General features: G+C 34.6%; 1 protein-coding gene across 1 annotated transcript; it reads left to right on the top strand.

Annotated features, from left to right (window-relative positions):
- Positions 1 to 3,783: 3,783 nt before the first annotated feature.
- Positions 3,784 to 5,079, top strand: LOC145133343 (large ribosomal subunit protein eL32z-like). Its single transcript, XM_079068289.1, has 4 exons — positions 3,784 to 3,907; positions 4,375 to 4,471; positions 4,547 to 4,728; positions 4,819 to 5,079. Exons 2-4 carry the CDS (start codon positions 4,382 to 4,384, stop codon positions 4,946 to 4,948), a joined length of 402 nt encoding a protein of 133 aa, XP_078924415.1. The 5' UTR covers positions 3,784 to 3,907; positions 4,375 to 4,381; the 3' UTR covers positions 4,949 to 5,079.
- The last annotated feature ends 5,641 nt before the right edge of the window (positions 5,080 to 10,720 follow it).

The following is a 10,720-nucleotide window of genomic DNA, read 5'->3' as shown; positions in this document are numbered from 1 at the left end:
TACAAGCAGGTACGCTGCACGTACAAGCCCTTAAGCGAGTACGCTAAGCGTACAAGCTGAGTACGCCTTGCATACTCAACAGTGGGCTTCGGATATGTGGGCTTCTCGGTATTGGGCCATGTTGGGCTTTTGATGCATTGGCCTTGTTGGGCCATCAAAATTCTCTTGTTGGGTTGTTGATATTTTATTGGACTTTTTGGTTTAAGGCCCGTGAAATGGGTTTGGGCCCAATTTGGAAAATTGGGCCATAATTGGGCTTTGGGTGATTATTTTGGAATTTGGGCTTTAGGACTAGTGGATTGGTCCTTGGCCTTGGGCCAAGTTAGGGAAAGGGTAAAAAGGACTTTTACCCTAGTTTGGACTCTTAGTGTGAGTCGGGATCTAAATATTAATTGGATGTTATTTTGTGATAGCGCGAGGATTTTAGCGGGCCAGCAACCAAAGATTTTTCTATGAGATTCAACAGTACGAGGTGAGTTTCCTCACCATGTTTAGCGGGTCTAAGGCACCAATGCGGGCCCATGATCTATTATGCTTGAATACTAGATGTCTGTGTGTAAGGGTGGAAAATCGTGCTATCGTTTCGTGTTTTTGTCTGACACGACACGACACGACAAAGATTTATGTAACACGAACACGACACGACACGATGTCGTGTTTTTTTTAACTAACACGAAAACGAACAAATTAAAAAACGACAAACACGACACGACACGACAAATATAACACATACTAAAAACTAGTTTATTTAATGAATACTTTATCAAATTTAACACGACGAACACTATAAACATGAAAAACACGATAAAGAACTGATAAATCGTGTCATTTTCGTGTCGAAATTTGAACACGAACATGACACGAAACGATATCGTGTTTTTTATAGCTAACACGAACACGACACGAACACGAATTCAAATTTCAGTTTCGTCCCAATTTCGTTTCGTGTCGTGTATTTTTTGTCGTGTTGTGTCATGAATTGCCACTCCTATCTGTGTGACTCTTGTATGTGTATGTGTTTGTATGCTTACTGGGCGGGGCCCGATAATTATTATGTATGCGGTTATCTGTTATGCTTATAAGATTTGTATGTGGGCGGGGCCCATTATGAGAGTTTGGACGGGGCCCATTATACTCATTGGGCGGGACTCGTTATGCGAGTTTGGTTGCGAGTGTGGGCGGGGCCCGATACACTCATTGGGCGAGGCCCTTTATGTGATTATTTATGTATGATATGTGGTATTTTGGGGAACTCATTAAGTTTTGTGCTTACGGTTTTCAGTTTATGTTTCAGGTACTTCAGGATCAAAAGGGAAGAGTCAGGGATGATTGCAGAGCACACACCACCATTTTCCGCATTTTGAGATTTACTCTGATATGTTTTGATGTAGTGGCATACTTTGATCTTTTGAGGTTAAATGAAAATGTTTGGGTTAATGTTTTTAATAAATCAAAAATGAAATTTTTGGGTCTTATTTTTGGGATGTTACAGTGTGTATTGTAAAATGGTGTACATCATTATTGACATATGTAATCGGTTGCCATCAGATTATTGGGTAGAGTTTATGTTGGGAATTACAGAGAAAATATTGCAAGTTGGCAAGTTTCCTCTATCCCACATTGGTGGGGAAAAAACCTTTTGTGAGCTTATTAGTCATTTCTCTTGATAGACCTTCAAAGGCTTTAGTGAATCAAAGGAATGGGCCAAGCCCACACACGTGCCTAGCCTAGCCGATGCTGCAATGCGCGAAATGGAACGATCTAGGCGCACATGGCATTTCGCACAACACATCGGTCATGAGGGCCCTTTTGCTGCCTTCTAAGGTTTCGACACCTATAAATATAGCTCCCTATGAGCCGTATTTCACACATGAAAATTCAAGGCTCTCTCAGTATTATTGGCAATTTCTTCATGGTTTCTCAGTATTCACTTTGCGTTTATCGTTTTCCATTGCTGTTGGAAACTTGATAAATCTGCATTAAATCATGGGGTTTTACTCTATTGCTTACCACCGATAGAAGTGGAGTAAAAACCTTAAGGACAGGAGTCGATCTGTGCAGTTATTCCACGTTAAAAATCAGTCGTCAACATGTCGGTTTTACATTACCGTCTTGCGTTTACTTTCGTCCAATAACAATACACTCTCCTTTTACCTTTTATATAGTCAAATCTAATCGAGAAGGATTGATTTGGTTTCTGGACGAAACTTGGTAATCATATTTGTAATAATTGGCTCTATTATTCACAACTAATCGACATATAATTCTCAATATTATTTGTTGGTTTCCTTGCGTGTCTATTGGTTTTGATTTACAATAGTTTCATATAAACATAATATTAGGAACGTATGGCCAACTCAACTTTGTAAAATTCTAAACTAGGGCTTAGGGCCCGAATTCTAAAGGGCCCTATATTGTCTAAACTTAATCCAACATATCTCAAATCTTAATTACCGAACTAGTCCACTAGTAATTGTCTTATTGTCCGATAGGACACAATCCATAATTCCAATCGACAATCATAGTGAGCGACAGAGCGAAACACGAAAACATGAGTGTAATGATCTTGATTCTTAAAAATTAAAACAACATTTATCTTATATTATTCCTTCTCATTTCTCGATTGTTCAAATCCTCAACTGAAATAATATGTGTTTCTAGTTTTTCATTATCTATTACTCTATTAGGGTTATCCGATTAGGGTAAATTATTTTCAGTTATCCGTTGATTACAAAACATAGATTCTTAATTGTCAAGTATTGAATACTTCTTTGTGGTTTTTGACTTTGGAATTTCCAAATTTAGGTTAGAATGAACTTATGGAAGTAGTCAGTGAGTCAAGGGCTCAAGGCTGTCAAGTGTCACTGTGTCAAGCATGCAAACAACAAATATTTCCATCAATCCCTAATCAATTACTTCTAGTTTATTGGTTGTTATTATTAATCAAATAATGAATAATCATGTCAACGAGAAAATATGAATTAAGGGCTTTAAAAAAGAAAATGAAAATGCAACAAGAAGCTTTATAGAATCACAGAAAGGTCCTAAGCCCGGGTAAAAGAGATGAGTTTATAACATTAAGTATAGTAAATACGAAAGGACCCTATATTTTTGGTTCCTTTAGAGCCCCAAACTGGTTGAGCCGCTTCTGCATGAACGACACTGATTGGACAAACACCGTACCGAACCCCATTGAATATAAAAGGTAAACTCAATAAATATAACCGGACAAAATCAATTGTATGATGATTACCGAGTTTTGTTTAGTCTTATGTTTACCTTTTCTCAATACCCTCGTTAGGTTGAAATTTGAAAGATTCGATCATGATACAACTTCGTTTAAAATATTTAACTCACAAGTTATTACTAGCATACCATTATTTATAAAATTTGTTAGTAAACTATGTACGTATGGCCATTATATTTATTATGTAATTGTTTTAATCAAACTTTAAAAAGCTCTTGAAATAAATTTTATGAACCAAACATAGATTATGAGTTTATGATGAATAATTGTTAGGTATTCGAGCTCAACCCCTTATCAAAAAAATTTGTCGAGCAATTAAATTGAGCTTGAATTCACCAATAAATCTATGATCATCGGATTGAACCTGAACTCATATTAATTAGATTGTACGTGAAGAAAGAAGTAAATACAATGAGGCAACGACTTTAGTGACAACCGTCAACAATTACAAAATAACTCAATATTGGGCCGGTTTAACATGTTGAATGGACGTTAATTCTATATATGGGCCGATCTCAATCAGTCCATCAATAGGCCCAACAAACACAAACCCTTCTCTCTTTCGAATTTATATCTAAACCCTAGACTCGCTTCATTCATTCTCGCGGCTCTCCATTGCAGCCAGAATCCTACGCCGCCTTCTATCGTCTCGATTTACAGGTTCAAACCATTCTCTTTCGTCTCCAATTTCAATCCGATTTGTTGCTTATAGATTCACTACGATCAGCTTCTTTGAATTGCGTGTGTGTAATTTTGAGCTTTATCGTTGCACTCCTTGATTTATAAATTGTGGCTATTGGGGTTGCAGTTTCACTCGATGTTTGCTTGTTTTAAGCTCAATCCTTCTGTTTTTATTGCCAACTTTCCCTTGTTAATCATTTTGGCTGTAGATGTGTTTGCTTTCTTCAAACTGCGACGCGCTTTCTTCGCCAATGGATTTAAAGCCATATAATTGTTCTGTTGACATCGTTGTGTCGATGGATATATATTTTAACACAAGTTTACAGATCTCAATACATCATCTACTTTTTTTCTGTCACATAATTCCTTGTAACGTATGTTCACATTATCATCTGTAACAAATGAAACTTTTCTCAATCGCCTTTCATTTTGTTGATTGCTTTCAGGTAAGCAATGGCAGTTCCTAAGCTTGATAAGAAGATTGTGAAGAAGCGTGTGAAGAAGTTCAAGAGGCCTCACAGTGACTGGAAGATATGCGTCAAGGTATATTTTTCAATAAAACCTTACTCTTTTCTTCCATAGTTTTACCCCGTTATTAAAAACCCGAACTTTCTGCAGGAAAACTGGAGAAGACCAAAGGGTATTGACTCCAGAGTCAGGCGAAAGTTCAAAGGTGTCACACTTATGCCCAACATTGGATACGGATCAGACAAGAAGACTCGCCATTTTCTCCCAAATGGATTCAAGAAGTTTGTTGTTCACAATGCCAAAGAGTTGGAAGTTCTCATGATGCACAACAGGTAATAAAAATAATAATTAATAATATCTGTGTTCCTTTAATCATTAATTTGTATATACAGATTTCATAGTTGATGTGTGTTTTTTAATAGGACCTATTGTGCTGAAATTGCACACAATGTGTCTACACGCAAAAGGAAGGAGATTGTTGAGCGTGCAGCACAGTTGGATGTTGTTGTTACCAACAAATTGGCAAGGTTGCGCAGCCAGGAAGACGAGTAAGCTTAAAAATTCAAATGTTATTTTTCATTTTGATGTTCAAGACTTTGTTTTGTTTAATTTTGTACGCCTGTAGTTTTGTTATCAAGACTTTTAAAGGTTGGGTTTTTAGTGAAAGGAATTTTGTGAACGAATTGCATCTTGGGTTGCATTTATGTTTTTTATGTTATTTTTGTCTGTGTTTTGAGTAATTAAGTATTTTTCTCTAACCATTTGTATACAAAAAGTATGTATTTCAAGTTCTTAGAATCTTAATCACCATAAGGACTGTCTGAATGACAGAATGTTAGTCATGAAATTAGCAAATTACTTTAAACCATTGGGAGAATTTTTGTAGTTTTTTTCTTAAAAATAAATCTATATACTTCAATTAACTCCAAATACTTGAATTCAAAACTTAAAAAATCAATAAAACTACATATTACTAAAGTTAAACACGAGGGCAAACGTGTGAAATTTCAATTCCCAAATTAGGTATATGTAATACAATATATTTGTTGTGAAGTTGTTGACCCCATTTTTGCACGAAAGTTATTTTGGGTTGAACTTCTACATGTGTTCCTAATGAGTTATTGCTTACGCTGATATGGACAAATTGACATATACGCTGATACATTGCCCCTTTATACAAGTGTATTTTTCTTTTTCCCATCCTAATTTTACGATAATAATGATCAATACTGCTAAACATAATGAAAATTGTGAAGTTTACCTTTTGAACCGCAAGAATAAGTGTCAAGTAATTAAAATTTTATCCTATATATATATATATATATATATATATATATATATATATATATATATATCAAAACACATTAATTTTACCAACCATGTCTGAAAAAAGATATTGTTTGTAAAGTTGCTAATTATATATATATATATATATATATATATATATATATATATATATATATATATATATATAGGGTGAGGTTCAATAGAGAACTATAATTAACCAAGGAACCAATCTTTTTTTCAACTTTAGAACTTATTTTTTATCAAAAAAAAAACTAAAAATACAGAAATTCATACATTTTTATCCTTTTTCCAATGATATCAAATTTGAATTTTTTTTTACGTCAAATTCACAATGTGAATATTTGAAAATTCACAATGTGAATCCGGATTCACACGGTGAATCCGAAAAATATTTTTCACATTCACAATGTTAATATATGAATTTAGATGTTTTTAGATTTTTTTTCAACAAAGAATAAACTTTAGAAATTGAAAAAAAGATTTGGTTCTTTAAAGAACCAATAATTATGATTCTCTATTAAACTTATATATATATATATATATATATATATATATATATATATATATATATAGGGTGAGGTTCAATAGAGAACCATAATTAATCAAGGAACCAATCTTTTTTTCAACTTTTAGAACTTATTTTTTCTCAAAAAAAAAACTAAAAGTACAGAAATTCATAAGTTTTTATCATTTTTCCAATGATATCAAATTCGATTTTTTTTACGTCAAATTCACAATGTGAATCTTTGAAAATTCACAATGTGAATCTGGATTCACACGGTGAATCCGAAAAATATTTTTCACATTCACAATGTTAATATACGAATTTAGATATTTTTAGATTTTTTTTTTCGATAAATAATAAGCTCTAGAAATTGAAAAAAAGATTGGTTCCTTGAAGAAACAATAATTATGGTTGTCTATTGAACTTTTCCATATATATATATATATATATATATATATATATATATATATATATATATATATATATATATATATATATATATATATATATATATATATATATATATAAACACATTAATTTTACCAACCATGTCTTAAAAAAGATATTGTTCGTAAAGTTGGTAATTAGCAGATAGTAGATTTTTTGTAAAATGATATAAAAAAATATGTAAAATATAGGTTAGCTGATATTAAAATTTGGTAAAACTTCGTGAAACTAAATAACATATATATAATTAAAAACTAATTGCACTGTAGAAGGTGATTCTGAATACACTCATACAGACCAAGTGTTGTGTTTTCCAAAAAAGAACCTAGCGATGTCGATATTTGATATATAAAAACTGACGACTTTGTTGCACTCATGCAGACAGAGTCTTGTGTTTTCCCATTTTGTTTTCGTCTTATCTTCTTAATTCCAACTACACTAAGTTTAATTTGTTTCTTTTTCTGTTATACCTTACTTTATGTGTTAACCACAAATGAGTTGATTATATTTTGTATCGCTTTGGAAATGCTAGCATATAGTACAAGACAATTCACAGTGTAGATTGTGTAAACATAATTGTAAGCATAATATTTTCATCATTAACATTTTAAGACTTGTCCATACATAAATTTCGATAAAACTTGAACATTGAGACATATTTTGGCATAATTAATAAATTGTCCCTATTTCGTTACACTTGAAAATATAGTTACATCAATGTAAATGTGAAAAATTTCAGACACTCGCGGATAATTTGCAGACCTGTCGTGGATTCATGAGGTTTTCATAATTGGCGTTAATACCATTTAGATAAATATTGCTCCAATTTTAGTCAAAGAAAAGTTATTCTATGCTTATCAAACTAAAATAAGAAAGCGAAATAACCTAAAACATTAAAACCTACACCCCGAAATGTTCGAGTAACAATTACGATTATAAGATACTTAGACGAATGTTTGTTGATTAATTAATTACATTCATGTTTCTTAACCGATGATCCACATGTATAAATAAATATGATGATATTCATTTCTTTTTAGTGGTGATAAATATGATGATATTCATTTCTTTTTAGTGGTGAAAGAGCCAACAGGGGACAAGAATGTGTTAGCACATATGTTATTAGTCCACATGTTTATGGGCCTTTTGTCTTTAGCCCTTTAGTGTTGATTTCCCTTGTTCGTTTGCCATTGTTCTTCGCACGCTGCTTACACTGGTTCGATTTCTGTTGGTTTGATTTCTAGTTTTTCGATTTGTTGCTTTCGTTGGTTTGTTGCTATTCTTGTTCTCTGATTGCTTGTCGATTATTGTTGCTGTTATTGTCGTGGTTATCATTCTGTTGCCAACATGACTAGTAAGGATGATTCCCTTCAGTCAATTTTGTTGCTATTCTTGTTCTCTGATTGCTTGTCGATTATTGTTGCTGTTATTGTCGTGGTTATCAATCTGTTGCCAACATGACTAGAAAGGATGATTCCCTTCAGTCAATCAACACTCGACTGTATGGGAAAAATTACACGTATTGGAGCTATATTATAAAAACTTCATCTGTGGAAAGAATATATAGGGCTATGTCACTGGGGTTAAAGCTAAACCTTTAGTGCCTAAAGCTGAGAATTTCGATTTGTTGGTTGATACTGGGAAACTGATAACTCTGAGGTAATTACTTGGATTAATAATTATGTTACACAATCCATTGGTATGCAATTGGCTAAGTATGACACATCAAAGGAAGTTTGGAATCATTTGGAGAGATTGTATACTCAGTCCAACTTTGCTAAACACTATCAGTTAGAATATGACATTTGTGCCCTTCAACAAAATGATATGAGTATTCAAGATTTCTATGCTGCTATGTCTGATTTGTGGGATCAACTGCTCTTACTGAATATAAACAGTTAAAAGATTTTGAGCCTTATATTGCTTGGAGGGAAGAACAACGTTTGGTTCAGTTTTTTGATGGCGTTACGTTCTAATTTTGAAGGCCTATGCGGAACGATTCTTCATCGTTTCCCCATCCCTCAGTGGATTCTGTTGTTAATGAGCTGATTGCTGAAGAAACTCGTATCAAGTCTCACACGGATAAAGGGTCTAAAGCAATCTCCACTCCTACTTCCACTCCTGCGGTGCTTGCTGTTTCCACTAATCAGTCTCGACAAACTCCAAGGGGTGCTTATGATGAGTGTGCCTTCTGCAAACAAAAAAATCATTGGAAAGCTCAGTGTCCATTGTTAGTTAACAAGGGTAAATCTGGTCAGCCTCAATCGAGACAACAACATGTAACGCCTGCATTTTCTTGCTAGGCATTAATAAGATGATATACTTGTAATGGTTAATAATTGTGACCTTTATATGAAGTAATTAAAGAGACTTATCGAGTATTATGTGTTCTATGTGTGAGCCTTCAGCCTCCATCCCATTAAACCCTAGATACAAAACCCTATCCCCCATTTAAGTGGTTCTTGAGTTCTTTGTGTGATTTCATGTATTTTGGTGCTCATTGAAGAAGAAGGAGCCCCTTGAAGGAGTGTTGGATTGCTTGAAGCTTGTGGATCCAGACTTTGTGCATCTTGATCTATCTTCTGGAGGTATAAAGCTTCAAACTTTATCGTTCTTTAGTGTAGATCTAGTTATGGGAATTGTTAAGCATGTTTTTGTCCCAAGATTAAGGTTCTTGAGAGTAGAAGCTACTCCAAGAACTTTGAACCTCATATTTGGTCTTTGTTGAGGTTATTAAGTCATAAAAATGTCATCTTGTGGGTTTTGATGGAGCATGCTATAGTTGGTAATCATATTATAGATATAAATGGATAAAAATCAAGGATTGGGTCCCAATAAGTCATGCAAATGAGTAAGTTGCCAACTTTACGTGTTAAGACACCCCTTAAGGGTCAGATATATGTTTGGACGTTCTTGACTTAACCATTAAGAGCTTATTATGAGTTTTGGCCCTCTGAGGAGTACGTTGGGCTTACATAGGAGTACGCTCAGCGTAACGCGTGGTTCCTGCATCGTCGACTTGTACATTGAGCTTCGGTGGTGAGTACGTGGGGCGTACTCTTCTGATACGCTGGGCGTACTCCCGAGGAGTCCCCGTTTCTTCTGCTTCGCCGAGTTGTACCATGCGCATATATGGCCCGTACGTAGGGCGTACAAGCTGGTATGTAGGACGTACAAGCTGGTACGCAGGGCGTACGCTTCTTGGGCCCTTTTAGGTTTAAGGCCATATTTGGACTACTAGGATTTTGGGCCTTGTTGGGCCACTAGTCTTTCTGACTTTGGGCCTTCTTGGATTTGGGCCCATAACGAACTTTGGGTGTCCTTTAGGAACTTGGGCCATATTGGGCTTTTGGAGCCATTAGGTTGGGCCTCGGTTATTGGGCCAGGTGAGGAAAGGGTAAAATGGTCTTTTACCCTGGGAGTTAGACAATTAGACTAAAATTTTAGTTATGGTTGTGGACCAATTATTAATAGGGTATTATTTGATGATGCTAGTGCGGAGATTTCCCGGATCAGCAGTTCGAGCTTTTATCGGAGTTATTCATCAGTTTGAGGTGAGTTCTCCCCACTGTACTTGCGGTTCGAGAAACAATGATTTTACTTGATTTAGAAATTATTTTTTTTATCGTGATTTTGGGGGACGTAACAAGTTGGTATCAGAGCCCTGGTTTGAGTGAATTGGATGAACATTCGTGTGAATCCAGACTCAAACTAAGGATCTGTGAAAGTTTTCAAATTATTTTCAAATTGTTTCAAATCATTTTCAAAATTAAATTCAGATGTTTTAAAAAGTAAGCAAGGAAGGATGAGATGTGTATGATCGGCCAGAGCAAGAAAGTTACCCCAAATTACCACACTGTTACTGTTATAATATGATAGCACTGCATGCTAGTGATAGGCTAGGGATCTTCAGGATTTGCATGATAGAATTGCCTGACATATGATGCCTGATAGTCTAGGAGATTTCTTATATGCTAAATGAAATTGACATCATTATTGTAGTTGCTTAGAGTTGAGTCAAGTATTCTACTGTCTATGGGATCCAACGTTATGTATGATTAGCA

This window comes from Lactuca virosa, chromosome 8, assembly GCF_052849685.1.
Source record: "Lactuca virosa cultivar CGN04683 chromosome 8, Lactuca_virosa_CGN04683_v6, whole genome shotgun sequence".
Lineage (NCBI taxonomy): Eukaryota > Viridiplantae > Streptophyta > Magnoliopsida > Asterales > Asteraceae > Lactuca > Lactuca virosa.
This window is presented reverse-complemented; position numbering and strand designations above follow the sequence as displayed.

What these genes read in the sequence shown, in the direction of transcription:
- LOC145133343 (XM_079068289.1), top strand. Translation starts at nt 4,382, where the DNA reads ATGGCAGTTCCTAAGCTTGATAAGAAGATTGTGAAGAAGCGTGTGAAG. An exon ending in ACTGGAAGATATGCGTCAAG is followed by an intron (nt 4,472 to 4,546) that starts GTATATTTTTCA and finishes AACTTTCTGCAG; the next exon opens with GAAAACTGGAGAAGACCAAA. An exon ending in GTTCTCATGATGCACAACAG is followed by an intron (nt 4,729 to 4,818) that starts GTAATAAAAATA and finishes GTTTTTTAATAG; the next exon opens with GACCTATTGTGCTGAAATTG.